The sequence below is a fragment of the Apostichopus japonicus genome, chromosome 14 (assembly GCF_037975245.1).
Source record: "Apostichopus japonicus isolate 1M-3 chromosome 14, ASM3797524v1, whole genome shotgun sequence".
NCBI lineage: Eukaryota > Metazoa > Echinodermata > Holothuroidea > Aspidochirotida > Stichopodidae > Apostichopus > Apostichopus japonicus.
Window position 1 is genome coordinate 4408566 of NC_092574.1, and position 27753 is coordinate 4436318.

General features: G+C 36.9%; 1 protein-coding gene across 5 annotated transcripts; it reads left to right on the forward strand.

Annotated features, from left to right (window-relative positions):
- The first annotated feature begins 5048 nt into the window (after window positions 1-5048).
- LOC139979613 (uncharacterized) lies at window positions 5049-26011 on the forward strand. 5 transcript variants are annotated; one of them, XM_071990585.1, is made up of 17 exons: window positions 5049-5981; window positions 8572-9102; window positions 10754-10856; window positions 12024-12241; window positions 12714-12845; window positions 14396-14572; window positions 15201-15337; window positions 16938-17040; window positions 17641-17718; window positions 18522-18702; window positions 19972-20055; window positions 20254-20334; window positions 20990-21050; window positions 21395-21457; window positions 21623-21810; window positions 22492-22667; window positions 23058-26011. In XM_071990585.1, the coding sequence occupies exons 1-17, from the start codon at window positions 5979-5981 to the stop codon at window positions 23403-23405; spliced, it is 2664 nt and encodes an 887-aa protein (XP_071846686.1). In that variant the 5' UTR covers window positions 5049-5978; the 3' UTR covers window positions 23406-26011. The 5 variants fall into 5 exon arrangements, with proteins under 5 accessions (XP_071846686.1, XP_071846688.1, XP_071846689.1 ...); XM_071990587.1 differs by having other exon boundaries at window positions 5049-5403; XM_071990588.1 differs by having other exon boundaries at window positions 5049-5339.
- Window positions 26012-27753: the final 1742 nt, after the last annotated feature.

Below are 27753 nucleotides of genomic sequence, written 5' to 3' on the forward strand. Positions count from 1 at the left end.
CATTTTCAGTTTCAGAGGCTAGCTGCGTAGCCAACTTATACTCTGAGCCTGTCACGGCGCTCACAAACGCCCTCACTTTGTAGATACCTACATGGGTATACTCCGTGGTGTTTTGTCCCGCCCCAAAAATAACACCATGAACAACAGAAAAGTTCTTCCTAATACTACAAGCACTTCATGCACGCGCACTACAATATACTGCGTATTTGCATGCAAATGCAGTTCTAGTTATTTTTGCTTTTGCTTTGGACCGCACCGCGAGATCTGTCGTTGCAACCGAGCAGAAAAGCCCGCTTAAGTAGGACGCATATCTTCCGTTCAATGTGCACTGTATGTGTACTGTATGGGGAATATGTTCGATTGCATGTTTCTATAATTAGTAAATTATGAACATGCTTCTTTCGCGACATTTCGATGGGCAGTTGCGCAACAGACGTTAGTTTGTAGGCTATTACTATTTCAGACTATAGCCAGCATAGAAAATTAAAAACTTGCGCACTCGCAAGGGCTTATGGAGGAATCAGTTTGAATTTAACGTCATGTTCTTTTAGCCTATATAGGTCAACGTTCAACCCTTTTCGATGTTTGAAAACATTAATACAGTTCATTATAGTCAAGCCTCATTTTCATAACTATGAAGAAAGATAAACGAAATTACCAAAAGAGGAAGGAATCTCCTTGGTTTATTATAAGTATGGGGAGGGCGGGGAAAGTGATGTACAGTTTCTGGTTCAGAGACATGTTGAGAACCGGATCAAGAACTTGACCTTCGAATTGAACAGACAAGGTTGTCATCTCGAAGTCCTGGACAAATTCACAGGAATTTGTCCGAAGAGACAAAAATATCTTGATTAGTGGATCATCTGTTTTAACTCAAACATTTACATTCCGTATAGCCTACATATAGACATAATTATCACGTTAAATTACCGTTAATTCACGGGCTTCATTCTAATTAACACATCTCTGCTTGGATATATACAGACAGCCGGAAGCGCTTACATGTACGATAATTACCTCATGCATCGCAAGACGTTGTATAGGAAAAGGCGGGGAAAACATAAAGGCTACTACAATGACATCGTATAGCGTATACGTCGTCGTAGCAACAAAGCTGGAAATGCATATTTCTCTTTAATTTAATTACATAGGTTTTATCAATGAAAAGTTGCATTTTCAGCCTAGTCAAGTTATAAGCCAGCCATATAAGCGAATATTCTGATAGTATCGCAATTTCAATCATATATGTAAATCGAGAGCAACATATACTGCAATGACGGAACCATCAAACCCCCCATGATAAATTAACCATGATTGATTTGTCGTACAAACATCGAGAGACGGTGTTATATTAATTATAGATGTACAGTAGTAATGTTCAGGTATATATCACTTCACAATTAGAGTATAGTCATGTAGTATAGTCCGCCTGAGAGGTTAACCATTGTCGGAAAATAACCCAAAAGTGACCTATACTGTATTGTTGTTTTATTTGGCATTTTCTGAGTCATCACCATTCTTTTTGATGCTTTTTGATGTTGAAGAGGATGAAATAAACTACTGATGGTCTCAAAATCTTAAAAAGTGATTGAAGGTATTTTAGAAAATCTGGAGTGAAACAAGAAGATTCCGCAGCGAGAGCTGGCAGATGAGTTGAGGAGCATTAGGCTAAACTTTGAGCTCTTCTAGCTCACACTCGGTCATCGTGGCAAAAGTTGAATGTGTTGTGTTATAGCCCGAGCCATCAGCTTTCATATGGAGGGTAGGACCTTGTCAGTTGAAAACTGCTATCTATGCTCCAATCGGCCTTGGAAAGTGACGAGTTTAGTGTGTAAGTCAATTAATTGTTGTGTATCTGTTTTCTGCATAACCCATTCAAACCTTACCACCACCACCGACGCCACCTTCACCAAATCCACTGCACCATCACCCCTATCATTAATACCCCACCTCCCCCCCCCCCTTCCCAATGACCAGCCTGGCATAAAGGCATCAGCACTTAACTTACATATACTGTCACTGAAAGGGAAGCTTATTCTTTATAAATAAATATGAATCTGCAGTCGTTCCTTTTGTCCGACTAAATTAGATTATGTAAACCTTGCTTTCAACATTTAAAATGCAAAAAAATCTGCTCTCTCTCTCTCTCTATTTGTACTGTTACACGGGCTTACAAAATAGACATTACGTACCCGTTCATTCCCATAGAGAGTTAAATAGTGGCAAAAAATATAAACAGTAATACATAACTTAATAAATTAATAAATGGTCTGCATGTGATGGAGTTTTGGGAGATGTAATTTATAAATACCTGCGGGATGCTGTCGCCGTCAACTTGTCAAATATGTTTACTTGCCATTTGTATTGTCATCTTACGCGTTATTTGTATAATATCCACACACACGTGTTCCGGGAAGTATTTTCGTTGATGGAGTGAAATGTGAAATTAGGAACTAAATAAATTATCTCGGCAAAGAAAGCTCGAAAGAATGAAATTCAAGAACTTGTAAGCACCATAACCGAGGAATAAGCTGACCTTTTTTGGCGGTCATGGACACGTGATTCTTAGTCACGTTTCCCTTTATAGGATAGTTAAGATTGTTTGTAAAAATGAGCAGAGTAATTGAAGAAAGATGAAAGATGAAAGAGAAGACTATATGCCTATAAATAAAAGAAAAGATTCGTTCGGAAAAAATTTTGGGGATTTGTTTGGCGATTTATGAAAGCCTCTGGGCGATTTGCATAATTTTGAGGTTGGTTCGACCATGGAGGTAAAAACAGATTTTACCTCCATGGTTCGACTAAATAATAACCTTCAGCAACCTAATGTATACATAGGCCTAGCTGTGATGTAACGAGATATTCGCGGCTCAATGAGAGAAGGGCCATTTCGGGGGAAATACCTAACAGATGTGATCAATTACAATGCGACCACTCTATTCGGAGTTTGTCGAAATGTATTAATGAGGCTTTATGTGACGTGTACGTCAATTCACGACAAGTTATAAAGGTAATCGAGTCTTGCACTCAACGCAAGCTTGTGATTGACGAAATTATTCAACAAAATAAACATTATAAAACATCAAATAATTACGGCTTCCTTTTGATTCATGTTCTTATTATATCAAGTCGTTTTCATCCGAGGTGTTTGTTGTTGTTGTTTTTCCTGTTGTTGTTGTTGTTGTTATTGACTTGAATTAATGTACATTAATCAATTAATCAATTATCGCGATTAACGCGAGAGCGGTGACCAATGAGAGGTTCAAATAAAACTGAGGATTAATTAGCGACTTATACAGTATCTCCTATCTAACTGAATTGATCTTCTTCTTTACAACAGTAGAAATGTTGATCGGACAGTCTGCGTATAAGAGTACAAAGTGGACTTAGTTCACCATAGTATGAGTATGAGTATGCTAGGTCGAATGTGTGTAAGTTTGTACTATAATTCGTAGGAGTACAAATCCAAGAATTAGACTACAGACTGACTATACAAACCTGGTGTCTAGTAGAGGCATTTATGTCACTAATGTGTGACATATACCATACATTACAACGGACAACACGAGCCAAGTACGAGTCATGCCTCTTCTTGTTTTTGTTTTATATCTTTCTTTAATGAACCAGGCTCGCCGTATTTATTTATTTCTAAATTTCAAGTATATAAAGTCTTCTCTTTTTTTCCAAAAAAAAAAGGTTCAATATTTTCAGTCGATATTATTTTCAAGTAAAAGAAGTTTTGCAAATATGACTATAACCTCCCAATCAACTCAGATTCCTTGAATTTTTATCGACCTACGGTTTTAAGTTCTTTATTATGATATAATCTTAATCGATTGTGGTTGCCCCCATACTAAGCAAACACAGCAGACGATGCAAGAGCACGTTGCCATGTTGATATACTAGACAACAACTTTGTATACCTATCACTGATTTAATATATTTAAGGTTGCTCACACACACATCTCGACACCTGCAGAGCCCACTTTTTCAAGTGTTTATCCATTCGGCTTTATGAGCCCCAATTTTTCCAGGAATGATTTTGTATGATTTGCATAATAAAATTGAGGATATTTTTTTCCCCATCTAATATCGGAAAACTTAAGGAAAGGTTAGGTAGTGAGTATACTATCTTATAGAAGATATTATGTTTTTCTAAGTTGTCATGGAGATGGTAAAAGCGGTCGACGCGCTCTCTCGCTTACCCGAAGCTGCATATGACGTGTAATCGCCTACTGAGACACTTATCGAGGACAGACAAGACAGATGCATTTATGTTGCTATGGTAACGTCCTGTGATTGATACACTACGAAAACCATTCAATACATTAAAGGAGAAATAAACCCTTAGCTTTTTTTTGCATCCATTCTTACGTTTTGACAGATGGTCTTTCCAGTAAAAAAAAAAATAGAAAGGCATAAAAATCCCTTCTTTGAGATGAAAAAAAACATTTGAATGTAGTTCATGTGTCGCGCCATTTTGTTTGAATTGAGCCAGTTCCCGGATGTACCGTGACGGAAGCGAGCCACTTGGCGTATTTCAAGAAAAAAATAATTAATCCCTATAATAATTAGAATTGTACTTTCAACAACAGTATTGAATAAAATATCGATCAAATAATATGTTTTGTCTTTATTGATCAGTAAAAAATACTTAAAAAGTGCATACAATTTATTATTGTAACGAGTATCAGTGGAAATATAAATTTTGGGATCTTTTCAACGATTTGGTTTTACCGTGTTTAGATTGCTTTCAGCGCATACTCAGTCCTAGCGATAGCGTTACTTCTATCCATCATTGCACTCCAAAAGTTAAATTATTTACTGTCGAGAACATATCTTGAAAAAAAGAAAATGGAAGCCTTTGGATTGGAATCGTATCTTTTCGAATCAGAATATCCAGAGGAAGAACTGAGACATCGAGAGGAGAAGTTGTGCAAAGAAACACAGTCCGCGACTGTTGGTGATGTTGGCTCGAATTCCGTTGCTGATACGAGTACCAGTTCCGCGAGCCATTGCAAAGAATGGAGTCTGTGTGGCTCTGTTCACCCGATACTCATAGCTAGTACAGTAACTACTGTTCATGTTCCACCACCGTGCATCAGTAACTACTGTGCTGTGTTCGTAACACGGTAACATGTGTTACAGGTGGCACAGTAACTACTGCAAAGCTGTTACACGTTGAACTACGAGCCCGAAAGCTGAAAATGCGCGGCGGCTGGGTAACGAAGACTACTCCCTAGCCGTTCGGACTACGGAGTGCATTGTCGGCTCTGGCACAACACGTAGCCGACACACTGCGGCAGCGGTTATTTTAAACTGCATACGAGATTCAGAAGGTATCTTAACTTTTCTCCAATCGTTTTGGTAAATCCATTTAATTGAAACCTTCTTCACGGACTGGTGAGTGTGTGCAAGTCTCAAATAGATACAAAACAGATTCACTTCTAAATTAGGCCTAGCCTAGTAACAGTAATACAATAGTTTTCCAGCATAATGACTCGGCAGGTACTACTACTACTACTAGGCTAGTACAGTATACCCGTTTGTTTTTGCAAATGCTGGAGTGTTTGATGGCCAGAATTTAACACAAGACCCACTATGTTATTAAAGTCGTACAGCCTCTATGCCAGGTACCTTTACCATAACAAAAGTAAACTTTAGAAGTATTTAACCCGAATCTTGATCTAGTGCTATTCCGCCATAGCCTAGGTACATGCTGCCATACATTTCCGCCATAGGATTCGAGCATTTCCACCATGGCACTGCCTAGGGCGGAAACGTACATTTTAGGAAGTACTTTACCCTGGTGTACAGGAATGTACCTTGGTCTTGGTGTGGTACTGCAGTCCTTCGACTTTTGCTAATGGTGCTAGCTGCTGACTTTCCAGCATGATCGAACTTGAAGGAGGCGGTGTTTCCGGTGAAACCTACTTTAAATCGCATGGAAGGAGAGGTACACCGTCTTCAAATGTTCAATGGTTGGTTGAAGTAATTGAATTAAAATAAAAATTGACAGATTCTAGAAGACCTATTTGGGGACATAATTCTGGGAATTTCTTGTTCCCTAGCCCATCTTTACCCCATCCTAACAATCCATTCCTTGTTATTCCTAGCCTACATACTAACGTTACCCCTAACCACAGTTATGTAGGCCTACTCTTAGTCTTACCGCCATCATAGAAAAGTGCTTTACCGCCATGGTGCTATGATGGCGGAAAGGTATGCACTTTTCTAAGTGGTAAGTACCCCTTTTGACCCTAATTCCTAAAGGGTGTGTAGTTGAAGAAACCATCTATATTTTTGTGACATTTATGTTAGGCCTAAACGGTCACTAAACTGACAGACAGGCCTACAGTATGTACGAGAAGGTGAATCACTTTTAAGCAATGTAGCACCAAATTGTCGGTCCTTGCCCTTAAGTCTCGGCAAAAACAGGTACTTGATGCAATCGTTAATACCTTGTCACTGCAAAGTATAACCTTTTGGTTTGAGCTGAGCTGTAAACTATATATACTAAATGCATGAGAAACAACTATGGAACACTCGTATGTAATTTGCAGGGGTAAAATTGAATGCAATTACGGCAGAGGAAATAGGATTTTTTTCTTTTGAGTTTGGTGCTAGATTGACGAGGAGCTTTTCTCCTTCTCGCATAGGCATAAATATATTAACAGCTACCCTGGAAATTGTATAATGCTAGGAAACAAAAATGGCCACTATTTGTGATAAACCTAACTGAAAGCCTGTCAAAGACATTAAAGGTGTGTCCTACATAGCGCTGTTTTCTTTTTTTGCAAATGCCAATAATTCAGTCAAGGTGGTGCAGTTTTCAACACAAGTATTGCTGTGTACGGTGTTTAATTCTTTGTACATTATCTAGTCTAATATTATTTAGTCTAACTTGCTAAGTCTAAGATAGGTCTTCTGTGCATTGGAAGATGAAATTTGCCCCTTAAGAAATGTCTGCTCTAGCTAGTTTTCAAAGGGGTGATAATTCTTCAGCTTATCAATCTGTATGCAACTAATTGAATGTCACTGCTAATTTGTTTACAGTATGTGTGATTATCACATTTGGTGATTACATGTAGTTGCTGGTAACCAGACAGTTGAAAAACCAAATCTGTTAGCCAGTGGGTGTGCACATACCCTGCATGGAGAGTCATGTGACATATCCCATGGCGGCACAGTTGTTATTTCCCAATATCCGACGGTGCAGTAATTGTAATGTACTTCAGTACAGTATAGGCCCACAAGAAGGGTAGTGTAGAAATGACATTTCAGTGTGACATTGGTCCACGTACAACTATAGTGCCAAGCTTCTTTTCATAAACAGTTTGTTCCCTGCTGCTGTGTGATATTAGGCTTAGGTCAATGCTCTTCTATTACCACTATCTGAAAAATCTAACTGTTCCATGTTTGTCATGGCATCCTAGCTAGCAGTACTTAGTTGGACAATGTAAGCTTTCCACCAATGGAAGACACCTGAGTAGTCTTATAATATTCAACAATAGTTTAGGTAGTATATTAGGCTAGATGTTCATAATTGCTAGGGAACAGCATGTTGTCTGCTGTGGAAACCTGCCTGCATACATCATTACGTATGGATTTCACAAAGGGCATCATTTGAATATCTATTTTAGATCATTTCCACACTAAAATCTCTCTTTTTATAAAATATTACACTTTCTAAATTGTTGAATAAATTTTATTTGATAACTGATGTGCTTTTATTTGCACCATGGATCTTTTATCCATCCAGTTTGATAAACAAGACAAATGTATCACGTGGTCTCACAACTCAAGACTATTCAGAGACAGCTCACCAGTGTGGATATTGCAAGGATATTGCCCAGGAATTTATAGGCACAGAGCAGGGCAGATCATGTTCCACATACCACTATATATATAGGATTAAACTGTTGAAATCTATGTTTTTAGTTTAATTAGTTAAAGGGCAGATGGCATTAATTTCAGGTAGTCAAGTTCTATTAGCATCTGACAAGAAGTGAAGCTTGGAGAAATCACATATGCGATATGAAGTGTACCACCCAATTGAGTACCAGATGCCTATTATTTTTTGAGCTGTAGTGAAGATCAGAGATCATTTGGGTCAACAGTGGTTAAATTGTGAAAACATTGTAAACATGATACCTCAAGGGAAGATTTGACAAATCGCTAATTAGTGTACATAACCATTGCATCATGCATAGAAATTATATCTTTTATATCTTGAAACTTTACCTAGGAAACATTGTAGTTAAATGACTCACATATTTTCACAGCTGTTATATTGTGCAACAGAGGAGAAGCTTTCTCACATCAAATTTGTATAGAAAGTCGTGCTTACTCACCACTTCGATAAAATGTTACGTTGGTTACTCAGCATCCCTCTGAACCTAGAAGTGACTCTCTAAAGCTCTAAAATAATGCCTGTGTTTTTTGCCAAATTACAATAAGTCATTCAAGCTTGCATGTGGCAATATAACCAAAGAAAAGTAAAACCAACTGCCAGACATGTACAGGATTGTAAAAAAAGATGTAAAAATACTTGTCATCATCTTTTCACAGAGTATCATGCCTCCGAAGCCACCAATGAAAAAACAAAAATTAAAGTTTTTCCATACAAAGGTAAACGACGACCTGACCCAGACGAGGTCCCCATTTGAGTACACAAGATGTAGTCAACAGATGGAGAGGAGTGGCCCTTTGACTAGGACATACCCTGAGAGCAGTTTATTTGCTGGGGAGACATACCCATATCCACCTGCTACCGAGGAGCTCCATCAAGGTGATCCAAGCCCTCTCACAGGAGAACTCAGTATTCGTACTCTGTCAGCATCATCATCATCACAATCATCTGATGGCTGGAGAAACAGGAAGAGAGAAGCTGCAAATGCTTGGCAGGCACTTCGTTCCAAGCTTACCAAGGCTTTCATTGAGTCAGTTGCCCCAAGCTCCAACATGTGTGATTCCTGCAACACTGTAATTTCAGAACCAGTAATGTGTGAAGACTGCACCTCAAGACCTATCTTCTGCGGGGAGTGTGCGGTAGAAAGTCACAGAGAGAATGTACAGTTCCACCATTTAGTACAGTTTAAGGTAAAAGCCATTTTTGTGTGTTCAGAGAGCATATTTTACACCAGCCCGTCCAGATTGAGGTAGCCAATGCTCTAGTTGAAGATTACCAAACTACACACAAGTAACTTCAAAACCAATTATATATTATATTCACACAAAGTAAAAAAAAATAATGAGAATATGTGGCTTTGTTCTTTAGCGCCATGTTTAGGGGTTGGCACTGCGATGCCAATTCCTGAAATTGGATCACAATAAAGTAGTTTTTTTGGTCTGTGCGCTGTGATCTGTAATTACAGTACTTGCACATGTACTGTATGTCCTGTCAAGTACGGGTTATCATTATTTCATGCCCAAACTCATAACCTTATAATGAATATATAATTTGACCCGTGACTAATTTTTCTGCATTGGCATTTGGCTCCAAGAGATAGCTGTTCTGAAAGAGATATTGAAAACAGTAGTATACATCAATGCTGCAAATTTACAAAATGGTTACTCATGATTTCTTTTGGTAGCTTCTACTGAATGATCCCAAGGTGGGATTTACAGTATGGAAATCACGGCTTTCACTAACAGTAGTTCCTCCTAGCTTTTGGTTTCTGAATAGGAACTTACAGTATATGCCAATTTCTAGTGTTCTTGCATGGTTACATTTCTAGGGTACTGTAATGGGTAGTGGCATGGATGAATTAAAACAGTACACTCAATGAAGCTACAAATTCTGATTCTCATGCACCTATTACAATATGATCTTTTATGAATTATGAATGTAACACATTTTGTCATACTGTGTAAAAAACTATGATGTTCTGTGAAGTTCCTACTTAGATTAAACTGCAGGTTAGGACAATTGATTTTCATGCTTGTATCGATCATAACCTTATATAATACCACACTGTACTCTACTAGGCTGAGCTTTATGTAACACAATAACATGCAGGGAAGGGGTCGGGAGAGGGGCATTGAAGAGACCTATTCGCTACTGGTTGATCATTTCTGGTAAATTTGGATAAATAGTGACTAACTGTGTTAATTTAAACAGAAAAAGTTTAGTGTAACCTACTTCAATGCATGCAAGTCTCGTAGAAGGCTGCCTGTAGATTAATTTCAATGATATCCAACCTATTAATGTAATATCATGTACAGGAAGAGGAATATATATGACACCCACACCTGGTACACCATTTTTCATGGAGTCTGCTTTGGGGCCTACAAATCTGGTGCCCTATATTCCGATAAAAAAGTATAATGAGCATGGCAGACAGAGACATTACTCTAAGATCCAAGATAATAAAAAGACATGTTATTTAATGCAACAGTCTGTGCAAGGCAACCTCTCTTGCTCAAGACACCTCCCATCTGCACCCCCCCCCCAACATCAAAAAACCATTTACAAGGAATGTTGCACATATGGAGCATCATAAACTTTCTACACCACCCTTGTAATACAATGAGATGTTTTGGCATTCTTCAAAGTTGGGGTAGTACACAAATTTTCAAGATTCTTAATTAAAACTACCTTCTGGAGAGATTAAAAAGGACCCTGCTGCACAGTATTATGAAAATCTTCAAGAAATGAAAATTGCTTTTATTTGACCAAACTTTTTTGGACCTTTACCGTAAGTGATGAGCATAACACTATCTTTTTGCTTTTTATGTTTAATGCTCACAGAATGGATACCGCTCAACTTTTAACTTCTGCAGAGAGCTCAATGCCTCACAACACAGTTGTAACAAGAAATATTTGAAGTCGATGAGGTTATTTGACAAACATGGTAAGAATTATTACACCCCATAGTGGAATACATACACTGTTTAATACCATGCTGTGATATGCTTCTTTGTGCCATTCAACTGATAATGCCATGTTGCATTATTGTGATGTACGGATATGGGTTTGTGACTCTTTATTGTGTGGGATAACCACACGAGGGAGTAATTCATTATCATCATACTTTGCGGGTGGATTTATTGCAATGTTTCTCCATATTAACCACGCCCTACTACATTTGGTCACATATGTTGAAGTGTACAGTAGTTGCAAAAATGTGACAACCAGAATTTCTCTAAAATGGGTATGATGATACTGCATGGGATTACATACACATGCTATACACATAAAATTGTTTCTATTAATAAGGGGTTAGCTTAGATATATTCAGGATAAAAAGGTTGAGCTTTTGTATAAATTTTTGCTCAGAAGCAAACAAACTATGAAATTATTCTCTATTTGAAGATTGCAAAGAAACTATTTATAACCATTGTGATCTCCTTTGTGTTTGTTGAGTCTCCTCTTCAGTGTGTATAGGCCTAGTTGTAATCTATATGTGCCTCTTTGCTCTTGTGTATTGGAATCAGAATTCACTGTCGATTGAAATTGATGATGTTCTTATGCAGCCTTTAATAATAATGCCATAAGTCATTACAATTTCTCAAGAAAGGGAACCACGATAATTACTTGGTATGATTTTGCCTTCATCGCTCTCCCCTGCATTAAGGAAACCTAATAGATATCAAACACAAGGGTTTGGTGATCTGTTGATTAAAGGCATTGAAGACACGCCTGAAACCGCTGCCATCAGAAAAAGTAAACTTTCTGTTGCTTGCAAGTGAATTTTTTTTCGTGCCGCTACAAAATGCAGACAGTAATGAAACGTGATACCTTGTTATCTTTAATCTAGCCCTGAGATGTCCATCGCTGCTATGTACACTGTGTTGTGGGTATTGACTGTAGCTGCATGTAAAGACTGTGCACAAGTGTCTAATTACAGTACCTACGGTAGCAAACTGTGTGTGTATTTTCTGGGATTGATGGTGGTGCCTAAAACGCTTCTGTTACACTTCATTCGAAACTAGGTCAGATGACCGGCATGAGATGTTTCTTTGTGCACGAGTCTTCAATGCCTTTAAGCATGCCTCCCTTTTCCCTTTAACCATTGCAGGAATGGCTTTTTCTATTCAAGTGACTTTTTGCCATTGCACAAATGATACAGAGAGTCTTGTGAGATGTGGTTATTGGCCATCCAGTCCGAGGAATCCAACTTGTGCAATAAGTATCTGCTTGCTAAAATGGATTGCAACATTTCTACTGGAGACCCAATCTTCTCTTAAGTCTATATGCCAATCATTGAAGTGGCTACATGGAATAGCAGATAACGATGTGAGTGTCAAGTTAACTTTGCAGCTTGTTGTGTCCCCCTAGATGTGGGTCTTGAAAAAAATTTGTTGGTAAGAATTTTAGGTAATAGAATCAGAATTTAACATGTCGTAATACTGACTGCACATTGATGTTCACAGGAAACAATACGATATTGTTTTATCAGTGAGTAACCATTTGAAGTTGAGCACACATAGGGCACTCCACCGCATCTCACAAATGTCTTATTTAATACTTAAGATGGCTCGCTTTTTAAATAAAAAGTTGTTTTTTACACAGTTTAAACAGCCAAAAGGAAATACATATCTTAGCTTTGATTTTCATGGATATTCTGGTATGTAACATGCAGGCATTGATGTAGGAGTTTTTTGACCAACAGGTATGTGCTGCTTGCTTTACAGTCATTAAGTTAGCACATCTCCTATATCTTCATTTACAAGCAAAAATTGTATCCGACTAACATTTGAATTTTCAGATATCCTACCTGTATCGCACCTTAACAGATGAGACCTTTGAAGAATTCCGTCACTTTTACTTTTTGATCAGCCACCTACAAGGAGAGGGTCTTGATATAGATGATGGAACATCTTGTCCCGCTTGTCCAAAGGTAATGTGAAACCTAAATTTAATCATATAAATTACTTAACACTTGCATTCAATTTATACAAAGGTTTGCTACTGGTAAGTTATAATTGCATTACAGGAATCCTTCAATTATTGGCAGCACAGGGGATGACGATGCCGTTCCTGATCTAAGAATAGGAATACAAAGAAATGTTTGCAAATATTTAAGTACTTTAATATTAAACATTTTGCATCATTTTGTATCTTGAGGATTCACTTGCCCACCCCCCCCCCCCTGTTATCTATAAATTATTGGATTCTCAGCTGTCAATTTTGGGCAAAAATGTAGCTATAAATTTGCTACAGCTCAAAAAAATTAAATTGTTAGGGTATTCTGCTTTTCTATAAAGTTTGTAGTTATGATTATTGCATAGAATGCTCCTGTAGTGCAAATTTCAATTTCTCTACAGTGGAATTTTTAGTTGGAATATTTATTGCATGCTCTAAATATTTGTGACAGCTCATTCAAAGATATTTCATGCTAACACCAGGAGAACCAATGCTGAAGTCCATCACTAATTGTCCATCACACATTGGAGAATACTTCTTAACATATCACAGGGTGTCTTAAAGCAGCATTTTGCGTCCTTTTCTATGAACTTTCTCAACCTCATTGACTCCACGATGCAATAACGACATACATAACTAGCTTATCTATTCAAATCTTACTTCAAATGGTGGCATAGAAAGTCAAAAAATTTACAACTTTCAACTTTGATTTCTCAAAGATTTTTTCCGTTGGGCAATTGTACCAGGGAGTTCCATAACAACTCCCTGGTTGTACCAATGCAACGTTTGAATCTATTTTTAGCAACGGCTCATAACTAAACCTGCATCTCTGATTGGTTGAATTCAAACTAGCAGGTTTTTGGGGGAACTGCATGCGATTAATTTTAAATGTGGATTTTGTCGTTATACACTTTTCTCATTATCCGCAAATGTCCTTAATTACTCGCCAATTAATGCGACTTGCAGGGAAAAACTTGGCAAATATCTTAGTTTGCTGTTTTGTGAGTGATATATGTAAAAACCTCTATGGACATGTCAAAAAAGTGGAAAATTGCAACAAATGCAAAGTGTTGCTTTAATTTTTGCCTTCATTGCTAATATTAAAAAAGTAACAAGAAATAATATATTATCATGAAAGCATATGAAGTTACAGTGTTGGAATAAACATACATGAACCATTTCATTTTAAATCAAGCATGAAAAGTAGATTTGTTGCACTCTCTCCAAATTTAAATGATGCTTTGTTTGCACACTTAATAAGTGGAATCCTGAAAATATTATAAGCAGATAGTAATATTTATATCACGTCCCTTGAGAGGACAGAATAGCGTGGATTAAAGCCTATTACAATACATAATCCCTCATCAATCTTGTTTGTCTTGCCATCTTTATCAAGAGGTTTGTGTCTGTAAACATGTGGTTTTATGTTGATCCCACCACTATTTACATGCAGAATGACATGTGTCAATTTCATTTACAGTTTATGGTAATCTTTCTTTTTCCTTTTTTCTACTCCCCTAATAGGAAGAGGGGAACATTTTTGTCAGTTTTGATGCCAATTTTGGTCTTGTCAGAAAGAGCAACTCAGGCACAAGTTCACAGCCACCGAAGCATTCTACAAGGTACTTCCTTGATGATAAAGAAGTTCATTCTTTTGTAGACAGCTACCAATCTGATGAAGTGAACAAAGAAGACACTATGGTAGGAGACCTACACACTTGGAAAACAAAGACTTTGAAAGTTCAAGTATTTTCTTTTTGCCTAGTTCAAAGTTCAGATAAATATGATCAGTTAATGATGTAGTATCCAATGATAAGCTCACATTCTTAAACAATAATGTTTGTCTTCCTGACCTAACTCAGGTCTGGGTTTTTTGTGTCCAAAATGAGAAGTTTGAGCTTTTCTCTTGTTGAAACACATTATTTGTATTCATTGAAGAAAAAATATACATAAAATTCTCTCATCTGAAGTCTACCATATATCTGCAACTCTGATCAGCTCAAATGGTACAGCTTTTGCAGGCAACCAAATCATTTCGGACAAAAGGAGGGGGGGGGGTGTTTATCTAACTAAACAGAGTTATTGCCCTCAAATGGCTATAATTGTTATCTTTGCATTCCTACACTTGCAATCTATGTAACAAGTATGTCTCTCAGTTTTGCACAGTTGGTGCACTCGAGTCTATCCTCTTTTGTGTTCTCTTGTTTTCAGTTGTTTCAAAAATATTGAACTTCTTGAGACATTATTCAAGTACATTCATTTTAGCCACATTTGAAATGTGCAATCTCCTTTGATGTACATAGTGTTGTATTTTGTGTCATATCTCTAGGATTGTAGCAACTTCCAGGCAGCCAATACAATTCGCTCAAAGAACAAATCCGCAAACTTGTCATCAAAGGGTGTATTCGGCTGTGCATGTAGACATGGTATTCCTCGCCTTTTCTTAAGCATGCGCCATGGTGAACGGTGAGTATATCAAGTTGTGCTATGATTGTAACTCAAGTTCTCTCAAAAGTATATAATTTACTCTGAGTGAGAAATTTAATTCAGATGTAAAAAAATAAACAAATCAAATTTATTAAAATTGTTATTTCTCACATAATCTTATTCCATAAGTTATTGTATCTTAAACAAAGGAATATAATTACTGAAATATCTTTTCATGGGCTCTGTGCCACAAACACTTCCTTGACGATAGGTCTGATGAAATGGATTAGTAGGCATAGTACAAATGCATAATGTTTGTGTTGCTTTGATTTATGATGACATACAGTAAGTAAAGTTCAAGTGATGTAAACCAAAACTTCAAACCTATTTGGCACATTTGCATGTCAAACTCGACTTGCAAGAACTCTTTGACTATCAGGGATGAAATTTAGTTTGCATACTTCAGAAACTAGTGCATTGTTTGTAGTAACTCTTGAAGGTTATTCATCACATGAACACAATGAGATATGCTGGTGGTTGTCGTGAGCATTCCTGAATGAAGTCCTGAACTGCTGTTCTTTGCCCTTTTTTTATTTGAAGACTATGCTTTTCTTCAGACCCAACTACTATATCCTTTTAGAGATGTAAACATCTTTTCTTAGTGATGATAAGATGCATCAGAGGTGCAAAGCACACTGAGTATCCACAATCGAATTAATGCATTCAATGATCTTGTCATCCTATAGAAGCCTGCACATGAATCGAAAAGTGTATGCCCTCCATACGCTGCGTGTTAAATTGTATGTAATTGGTTTCTGTACTCTTTACACACCATATATGTTGATGTGGTGTAACTTGGCCATTGTGGTTGCACAGATATCAAACTGCTGTATATTTAGTATGTCTGAGAAATTGGTGTAGCATAGATTGCTTCTGATCATGCTCTTCTATTTACTCATCCCAAGCATGAAAAGGGAATGGATAATTCTAGTGAACAATTTAAAGCATTTTCTGATGGAAGATTTTGATACATTGTCCTCATAGTTCTTATTTCTCTTTCTAACCAAGTGAAACTTGTCCCCATTTGAAAGTTTTCTGCTTGTACAAATCTAGTTTAAAATATTCACCAGTTTCTCACTCAAAGCACCATTTTTTGAGCGCATCTATTAGATGAATGATGTTATGTGTGCGAATTGGGAAAACAATCGACTTGCAGTTAGCACTTCTATTTTCGCAACATAAGCACTCTCACAAGTACATGCACAGGTGATTCCCTATTATATATTACTGAACGTACACATTGTGAACGTAGGTATACAGCCTACCATGATCATTTGGTCATACATAGCTAATCACTGGTATCTGCAGATTTAGATTATATCAGTACTTGAAGATCTGCATTATTGGCCTAAATTTAGCACCCTATATTGCAAAAGCAGTCTTGTATTAATTAATAGACTTGCCATGGTATGATATGAGCTCTGTACTTTCCACAGTTATTCTAGATAAGGATCATCCTATTAAAGCCTTGAACTAACAATTAGAATTTTCTCTCAAGTCCTAAGAGGGCACAAGAATTGAAAGGTATACTAGCAGCTTTTTCCATGGTAACACTTTTAGGTCATTTTTCCTTTTGCAGGTATGCATACCCGGCACTACTGTTAAAGAAGTTGGTTGGTGGCAGTACATTGCACTATCATGTCATTTATGATATTGCGTGCAAATTCGAAGGACACATTAAGGTGCGAACCTCTAACACCTGTATGTATGTGGAATACAATATGCCCAATACGTAATGTATTTTCCTTACCATTGGAAACAGATTCACAATGTAGAGTTAATCTAGGTTTCAGAGTGAATTCTAAATCTTATTCCTTTAATGCGTTGTGGCACATTGTTGTATTAATTGAATTTCATGTAGGAGGAAAATATGCGTCACATTCTTAGCTAACACTAGTATCCGACGTAGACATCGCCCAATTTCAGATCCATCTATCTGAAACTATCTGTCTATAGATCTTTCTGACAATCAGTCTGCCCATCTGTCTGTCTATCCACCATGTCTGTACGTCTGCCTATCCGTATGTCAATAACTACAAATAGAATGCTACTATTCCTGCATTCTGTCGTGAAAATGTATCACAGTGATCACCACAATAGGGGCATTACTAGTGCTCAGGAAGCTAAGGTCAAAGTTCACTTTCAGTAAGAGTCATCAGCCATTTTGTGAAAACACAAAATATGCTTCTCCACAATTGCAATAGATGAACAATGACATTTGGTAAGAATTATCAATTTATATTTTGAATTTAAAAACATCAACAGTTGTTCTTTGTCCACAGAAGAATATGCCGGAATTGGGAGGTTTTGATATGGCACTGCCTGTATTTCATGCATATGGACATAAACTTCATTGCCAGGTAAACACATGCACGCTTCTGACAAATTGTCTGCTTCCTCTCATACAGCATTTCTGGTTTACTATACATTTTTCAGAACAGGCTTGCAAGTGTCATATGCCACCTAGTTTTATAACTGAGGTAGTTGTATGAGTATGTATGTACACATACTTTTTTTATTGGGTGTGTGTGTGTGCTTGGGTGCAGGTGAATGTGTGTGCTTTGAGTCAATTGGAGACCATTACAGTTTTCAAATTGTGCATGTGACTATGAGCCTAAAGTAGGTACCAGTATTATATTGGTTTTGGTGGATTCAAATCACAGAATGTTGATAAGAAAAAATCTAGTGTACTAGAAGTATAAATAGAGCACATGTTTTGCATTATTCGTTAGTCCGCTGGGAGTTGGGGCATTTGCAGAAATTTGTAAATCAAGTTTTGGTCTTAATTCATTTTGTTGATCTATCAACTTCAGTGCTCCCATATCACCTTGTCAGTGCATGTTATATTTTGAAAAAAAAATCTGCTTTTGCATAACATCATTCGTAAGTGACCTCACAGGCTAGACAGCCTGTACAGTTTGCTCTGCTTGCATTCTGCTTAGATGCTTTTTGTACAGAGAACATGTGTGTTGGCTTTAAAGCAATGTGTTCATTGGTTGGTAGATCAAGCACATCAGATGATGTGGCGAGTAATGACTTATTCAGTGCTGGCATGCTATATTAAGGGCCAATACACCAGACCTTTACTTGACTAATAGAGATTTGTGAATTTTGCTGTAAATGAATAATAATCAGCATTTTCCGTTGTTTTTTGGTGGTGTAGATGTCGTATAGCACAAGATGGAAGAAGGCATTTGGCCTAACGGACGGGGAGTGTATGGAACGTTTATGGTCATTTCTGAGAAAGTTCTCTCATATCACCAAAGAGATGACCCAATCACACAGGATCGATCTTCTAAGCGATGCACTGTTGCATTATTCTGCAAGCAAACTTGCCAACCTTAGTGAGTTACTTTAATGAATGCGCCTTACATGATCAGTTATTGATGTTAAGACTACCATGTGCATACGCATCAACTATCTCAGTCAGTACAGTAAGGCAACTTTCTCAAATAATATGACAGACCATTTCTGCTAAGTAATACTGTGTGCCACAACCAATTTTTTCAGTAATACACAATTGATGAACTTCCAAGATTATGCAATTTGAGTGATTTGCAGCACTTACAGAGAAATTGGTTTTGTAGGCTAAGTCTTGATATGTGTTACTTATTAAAATTTGTTTTGTGACATAACTAAGAAAAGCAAAGGATCACCATATTGTGATGATTTTTGTTTCAGCCAGCACCACAAACACATTGTAGGGATACAAGTCTGTGTGGTAGTAGGCCGACATACATTATGGATACAGGCATCTCATCTATATGCACTGGGATATGTAAGCAGAAATTTGGTAGTGTTTACATTAAGATTCACCATACTTGTATTAGGTAATTTCACAAATAAAATCAGGAGCAAAGTAGACTAAGGATTTTTTTTCCGTAGTGAATCAAAATCACCACAACCCTGATTACTGCACACATGCTATGATTATTCCTGCATTAGCTAGAAGTTTCAGCTGATAGAGCTGAAAAGTGAACAGGTACAAGTCAAACTTTCATCACTTTTAAGTTAAGTATGCACACATTACTCAATATCAGAACCTGCCATTTGGTCACAAATGGTGATTTATAGAGTATCTTGTTTCCAAATTTATTTAATTAATTGCCAATTTATGGGGTATTTGGGTTTATTTGCATAATGAAGCATTTTTATCACAGAAAATTGGCAAATGTGTGATGCATGGTTAGCTGCATAGTGAAGGTTTAAGGTAAGTAATTAAAGTTCTCATTTGTAGAACCCTGTTGTGTGGACAATCCTGTGGACCATGGAAAGAAAAAGCAATGTAGTAAGTCACCTACAGATACCATCCTCTCCAACCCTCCCCTTTTAAAATGAATAGTTGCTATAACTCACCTGCTCCCCACCCCCCCCCAAGTGCACAAAATCTAAGAAACAAAATTTTGGAAGATTCTCTCACCAGTCACCACACTTCCTTAACCCTCCCCCCTCCCCTAACCTCCCAGTTAATTTGCAACTCTCACTGAGTGAGGTAGGCCTATATACTGCTATATTATTGGTTCTTGACCTTGTGAGCCATTATAATTGCTAATGATTCCACTCAATAATATTGATATTTATACTATTCTTTGTTTTTCCTTTTCCAAATTTAGGCACTTTCCTCTGTGTGTCATTGCAGAAGGCAAAAGATATCACCAAACAGTCTGAAAGCGAATTAAGTCGCATTTGTCAAGAATGTAAGTTACAATTGTAGCATCAAACACAGTCTTTCATGACTTAAAACAGCACCACTAGTTTTCCAATATTTCAATAGCCTTTTCTTGCAGCGGTGTTTCAGATTTATTTTTTCCATCCTAGCTCTTTTTGCATTCTCTATATATTGGCAAGTAGATGTAAAATTATGACATGTTTGTTCTTTCACATTATTCCTATAGTTTCTGTCACAATGAACACCATTAATTCATGGCGTGAGGAAGCAAAAACAATCTTGGCAAAGAAGCAAAAAACATCCAAAAGTGAGTTTATGAATTCTCTCAATACTTCAGGGCTTGTTGCTTGGAGAAGAGGGTAGATCTTTATAATTGCTGTGCTTTTTGTATTATACTTTTTCATTTCAGTCAAGATTCCACTAATAAGATAAACAATGCTAAAAAAACCTTTTATATCAACAAAAGTAATTCTAGGCCTGATGTTTTGATCTTGACAGATTATTCTTCAGAGCAAACAGTTTGCTGTTGAAAAAGATTTGTTTATATTGAAACATTTTTAAAATATATTGATCTTACGCTGAATCTATTTGATATGAATTGTCCTAAGACTTCATTTGTCATTATCCTTTACAATAAGAGTCAGCTGCCAGGCTCCTTTCTCCTGTATCTTTCAAGATTGACAATTTTTTCCCTAAATTGTTACTTTACTGTATCCCTGGAATGCATACTGCTTGGCCAGATTTCTCAAAGTGAAGGAATCTTCGAAAGGGCATAAAAACGAAACAAAAGTTACATGCAAATTGTTTTTTTTTTACCTGCAAGCTCCTGCACATGTAATATGTTTTAGCTGGTAGAGCTTGTATGTAAATTGTATGTAACCTTTAACGGAATGTACCTGCATTTGTTGCTAACATTGCTTTTATCAACCAAAAGAGAAAGTATCTTTCGTTCATCTTTTCAGATATCAATCTTTCTTGGAAAGAAAGTTACGTTAAAAATCTGGATCTGTATCACGCTTTGTGGTATGTTATGACATTTTGCTCTCATTCGTTGCAATAAAATCATAAACTTTGTATAAACCATGCTGCCGTGTGAGTGTGCATATTTGTTTGCATTCGTGTGCGTGTCTGTGTGCGATACCGTGCTTGTATATCACAGACTGAAAAGGAAGTTCAGGCAAATCTAAAGTATACATAGGTGTACCACATTGAGTACACTGTGCAGGTGATTTATTCTTATGCACCTTATGCGCTAAATTGGGCATAATTGTCTCTACTGGTGCAGACTTGGTTATATGTGTATAATGCTGTCATTACACTTGGGAGATAGGGAACATAATTCTCTTCGTTTTATTTCTTTCATTTAGTTTGGATCTAGCGCTATGTGAAGACCAAGATCAGATTATGCTAACAAATTCACACATAAGACAGTAAGTATATTGCAATTTCAGCAATTGTAAGTAATGAGTATCTCTAATATCATGTAAGTGTCATATCATGATCAGTGGTTCTATAACTGTATGTCAAAACCAGTCAAATCATGATAAACTTTGTTCAGTATGTTTTTCTTTACTAACTTTTGATGTTACCTCCAGGGTGCATGAGGCATTAGCAAAAACAGAAGAGAGGAATGGCATATCAGTCCGATGGTCTCAAGAATCCCCTGAGTACTTTGATGTGTCAGGAGACATGCAGAACAGAAGCATGAAAGCCATGCAGGAACAGATGAGAAGTCAAGCAGTAGAATACTGTTACCTCAAAGAAATATCACGTAAATATAGTGGTATGTACACACTGGTATCTCCATCTGTGTTATGTCAAGTATTCTACCAGTTGGTGCATTTATATCAGATACTGTTAGAAAGTAAAAACTTTGCACTTGTATAACTTGTATTCATGAATAACCTACCCAATAGCACACAACAACTTGGGCGATATGATTTTACATGCACTCAGTAAGAATGTGGCTTGATTTATAGTACATAGTAAGGAAGGTTTCAAGATACTATTTGATTTGGAGGATACGTATACTTATTTGAAAGACATGCAACTTGAGGTACTCTGCATTGCTTTGTATAGCTGTTCTTCGGTATGCATGTAGTTTCAGCGATGGAAACACAAAAGTGACTAACAATATGATGCATGTGGTGATGGCTGTTCATGTTGCACAGGTTTTACTATGCATTAAACAGGATACAGGAAAGTCATCACTGGAATATCTTTATTTGGTGATGAGTTGACAAATATAGTTCAGGAATATCTTGAAGAGCATATTATGAATAACCTATTTACACTAAACCTGCAAAATATTTCATTAATTAGGGCAATAACAAACACACTGAGTAAGTTTGTTAGATGGGAATGGTTTGATGTTCAACTGTGTCAATCTTTCCCAGGTACATTGTCATTGAATCACCAAAATATATTATTGTGTAAGTGATTGCTCTACTTCTTTATGATACAGATGGACAGGCTATTGCACAGAGAGTGGCAAAGCAGCTGAAAAGGTCTGCTGGTTCATTGAAGAGCTCCATTCGTGGATTCAACAATAAATTTGCCTCTCAGCAATCTGTAACATTTGCTCAGGTTGCTGATCCTTCAAGTGACTTCTACCATCTCATTAGTAGTGATGTACTCAGTGTGAGTAGTTGTTTCAATATACAGTGTACATTTCATGATCCACATTATTAAGTCTACACACCATCTCATTATTTTGAGAGCCTTCCATATCGGGGCTCATGGAACCATTACATACCCCATATACTGATAGACCAAAGTGTTTTCTCAGCATTTGACCACTGTTTCATCACTCAAGTTGTTAATGGAATGCAAGAAAGTCAGAGCACTTTCTAACAGTGACTTTGGAAAAGGTGTTAAGGCATTGTTAGCTCTCAGTGACCTACTTATATGAAATGGGCACCTTACTCCAGGGGGGGGGGTGGATCCTGACTCCTGAGGATAATAATTGGAACCAACGTAGTGAAAGTTGAAAGTTATTTTATTTCCTATCAATAATGTATTTGCTTGCAGTATAATCAAGAAATACCCCTTGTCGTTCGGAGAAAGGCCATTGATGCTCTGAATCTGTGTGACAGAGGCCATGAAGAGGAAGAAATTGTCAGAACAGAGATGAAAAACACTCTCCATTTTTACCAGAGGGAACAATCTATCATCCAGGCTGAGATATCAAAGTTGGACCAAGGGAGTAGATCACTGGCAAATATGGGCCTAAAATATTTGCTACATGACAAGAAGAGTTATTATGAACAATTGGAAGAAAATGCTACATTACAGTTTGAGCAATTAGCAGTAGCAGGATATCTTAACATTGAAGCTAATGAATTGCTCTTAAGTGATGATGACACATTGGAAGACTGATCAATACAGTTTTCCCTAGCAATAATGCAAATGTATAACCTGACTGTTGTAGCACTTCTCAATGTACTTATAGCAGACTGTTCTTTTCTTCTCATTATTTTTTCCTTTTATCTTATTGCTCTCATAGCGAGGATGAGATTTTGTAGTTCCTTTGCTAGTTGGGCTATATACAGATATCTGAGTTTTCATAGCAACAGTTGCCAGGCTAAGGATGTGCGGTCTTAAGCTAAGCTTCTATGTACAGCTCACTGTCAATAGTGGCCTTTGTAGAGTTTTTTTACTGGTAACTACTGATCTTTTGCGATTCAGCTCACATACCCTTTAACAAAGCTGATGATGATAGCTTGTCTTACAGCAATCATGATTACTAACAGCTAGCGATATGCTCCATAGTTGTGCAGGCAATGCAATGCCTGATGCAATTACACAGTAAATTTTATGTGAACCTACAATATGGACCTCAGAAAGTAATTCAAACTTCAATATTTTTGTGTTATAATAATACCTGGTTTCTACATAACATAAAAATATTGAAGTTTGCAGGTATTATTATTAACATAATTATTATTATTTTATGCAGGTATTATATTTTGAAATGTACTAGCTCAATATGAATTGACAAAAAAAGGCCCAGGGGTATGTGATCTGCTGCCTTCGATGGTAAAAAAGCAGATCAGATTGCCCTCTTTGATTATTTGTGGAACACAAAAAGGAACCTATGGAATGGGTATGTGGTGTAGGTGTGAGAGTGTATGTTTGTATGTATGTATATTAGATCCTCCTGCAAGCAGGAACTTGCTTATGAGGGGTGTCGAGACAAAGAGTGCCTCAGCTAGTCCAAATCTCAAAAAGGGAAAGTTACTTTAACTCCAAACTTAATATGTAGGTAGCACTAATTGAATAAATAATTGTTTTTCATAGAGATCAAATTCATTTGAGGTCAAAGTCTGAAAAATTTAAAAATGCTACATCTCAGCAGGAAATGTTGCTTGAACTTCAAAAGTCTTTCTTAGGTACCCTATGGTGAGTAAGTCTCCACAGATGTTCATGGGGTCAAAGACAGTGTGAGGTCAATACCTAGATACAAAGGCTTTGAGATAAATATGCATACATTTTACAAAACCTTTGCATTCTGCCATTGCCTGCACAGATTAACTATTTTGCTCACCAGGTTGAGAGTGGTGCATGGCCCAATGTACCTTCCAATGGATTGTTACTTCTTCTTGTATACATAAAATGGACATTAGTGCAGAGGCAGTCAAAATAAGCACCAGCTGTATTTACATACATTGCAGAGCATCTCTTGAAAGTATCAGCATTTCACTTCAAAGCCTTTTATTGCATCAGCAGTAGGTGGTTTTCTGTCCATTGAGCGTGTTGAAGTTGTCCAATGGTCCAGTATCATTTCAGACTTACAACATAAAGAGATATCTTTGCATGTTTGTATTTCAACATGAATATAGTATGTACTGTTAACCTGCATCATGTGCATGTAGCAGAAAAAAATACAATTACATGTAGGCTACCTGTGATGTGCTTGTGATTTTGCAAGTTGTGAAAGAATTCTATTGACTGGCACATACAAAGCTCTTTCCCAACCAGTGAGGTAATCATGCTACATACAGATATTGAAACAGGTGGCTACAAGGTCTGAGTTTTGTAGCCCAGGGTTATTGTTTATTATGATACCTACATAACATAACATCATTGAACCTGACCATTACTGCAGATTTGCTCAAAGCAAATTTGCACTCCACGATACCAAATCCTCTATTGGTCAATCGGTGGCATTGATGCCTTCCTAACGTTACTTGAGCTGCCGAGAACCGCAATTAATAAATGGCAGATTTGGGGCCTTCCAGTCATCAATTATTTGCACAGTACATACCACCCTTCAAAACTTTACTCCAACCTACCATAAATGTAGTCTTGTTCATGTTTAAGTTTAAAATTCTGTGCTTCTTGCCCTGCAACCAGCTAACAGTGTTATTTTATGATAAATATGGAGCATGCCATTAGCATCCAGTAAAACCTTATATACATATTGTTATTATGTAACATTTGATTTCCTAGTGCAAATTCAGCAGAACTTTAGAAGATGCATCACCTTTATTTATTGAGGAAAATATGAAACCTAAATTAATTCGTAACCTGAGTCATATTTCATCAATTATATTTTTCCGTCAAACTTGTAGAGAGTAGCAGGAAATGGTGCAAACTGTGAATCCTCACTCATTGACAGAATAATAAGTATAACTGATTGTGATTACCATGTCATCTTCAATTGTCCAATTATTATGCAATCAATTCGCAACAAAGATCAAACGTTTGAATGAGCATTGCATGCAGCCAACATGGCTGGGAATATATTAACCAAAGTAAATGAAATCATACGAAAGTTATTAGGTAACATATCATAGTGGTGTACAGTTGGGATGGATAGGCATACATATCTCCGTTTTTGTTGATTTACCGACTTGACATGCTAGGAATAGTGGTTCAAATGTCATGATTTTATGAAAATTTATTTTCGATGAAATAACTTGATATTTTATGGATTAAATTTGCTTTGATGGAGAATATATACATTGTTTATGTTAAATTGATTTTTGGTGTAATTTCTTTTTATATTTTGTTTTTGTGGTAATGGACAGCAATTATTTCCTACAATAGTATAGCACAACTTCCCCTCTAACAAACGTTTATTATGGAAACAAAATTTCAATGGGGAGGGAAACTCCACCTTCTGTAAGATCACTCAACCCGGGATGCAGAACGCATTAACTTTATTTATCAATTTGACCCTTTCAAAGCATGAAATCTGGATCATGGATAACAACTAAATTGCCCCGGAACAACCTTGCTGCATGCTGCATGCTGCATGGCATTTTAGGTCTTTTGATTAGTGTGGCAGATTTTTTTGTACAGAACTGACGTGGGATAACTGCCTTAATATTAGGAAATTCATTGCAGCAATTAAGCTAGAATACTTGCAATAAAGGCCTTTGTCCAACCATACTACATTTGGCTTAGTTAATAATATGAAGACAATCACCATCAAATTCATTTTTTTTTTACTTGTTTGAAAAAGGGTCGCGTTGAGACCATTTAATGTATTTTTTTTTAAATATACAACTTAGATGAAGTAGAGTTCCCGGTAAATGCACCTCCATAGCATAACTATGTTAATGTAAGGCAATTCATTCCTGCAAATATGAGCATATATGCCAGTTAAATGACAGTAACGGCATAAACACAAACTAGTTTCATACGAATTTCTTAAAGGTGGAGAGGCTAGAATACTCATATCAAAAACAATCATTGTGGTTCTGTTAAGTATGTTAAAAATGTAGTGACATTTACAAAAACAAATTATATTCCATCACATCAAATAAGGTCGATTGATCATTAGCCTATATTGTAGTTGCACTTCAGAAAACTTACATAAAATTGCTGTAAGCCTATTTATATGACGAAATTTACTCTAGCAAATGTGAGCATTCATGACAGTCGTGCTTTAGAGACCCAACTGAACACAACCATGCTACATAGGACTATCGATTAATTATCCAGGCATATACGCCCATACCAAACACAGAGAATATGTTTCTGTGTTGTTCAAACAGAGTGATATTTTGGTCAGTTTTCATTTTAATTATGTTTTCTGATTAGTGTGACAAAGTTTGATTGTATAGAAATGATGTTAAATTTAATATGCGGAAATTCATTCCAGTAAATATGAGCATATACGCCAGCGTACTTGCAATTAAGGCCTAAGCCCACCCGTGCTACATCGGGCTTTTGCTACAAATGTAGAGGCATTGCTACCCATATCAAATACAAACATTTTCTTTTTTGCTGCTTGTTCAAAAACATTTTATCCCTGCATGTGTTACTGTTAGGCATTTCCATACAGCAAATATGGGTATTCATACCAGTAAACTGGGAATAAATGCATAAGATTAATCACTTGTTTATGGGCTTTGTTAGGTGAATACTCATATCGAGCACAAGAAATTTGACTAATATGACAATGCTGCATTTCCATCGAATATGAGCATATATGTCGGCTTATTCATGACACACTCTCAAACAGCACTATACTGCATATCGCTGTTTTGAGATAAAGAGGCATTAATACTCATATGAAAAGGGCAATGTGTAAATTTGTGGGCAATCATTCTGTGGGAACTTGTTTATTTCCGTGCAAAAAATAATTTTTCTGCACCTCTAACAAACACGCGCGCCCTCTATTCAGTCAAGGTTACATGCTGCAGGTGTTTCGATTGGTCGAAAGTGACTCATGGTCGCTATATTGCGCAATGTCTGCCTCTAAGGTCACCTTTAC

Bases quoted from the DNA above. Each gene is read 5' to 3' on its own strand.
- LOC139979613 (XM_071990584.1), top strand. From the start codon at position 8,518: ATGTACAGGATTGTAAAAAAAGATGTAAAAATACTTGTCATCATCTTT. The intron at 9,103-10,753 runs GTAAAAGCCATT...TAATGCTCACAG, and splicing joins ACCATTTAGTACAGTTTAAG to AATGGATACCGCTCAACTTT. The intron at 15,338-16,937 runs GTGAGTATATCA...TTCCTTTTGCAG, and splicing joins AGCATGCGCCATGGTGAACG to GTATGCATACCCGGCACTAC.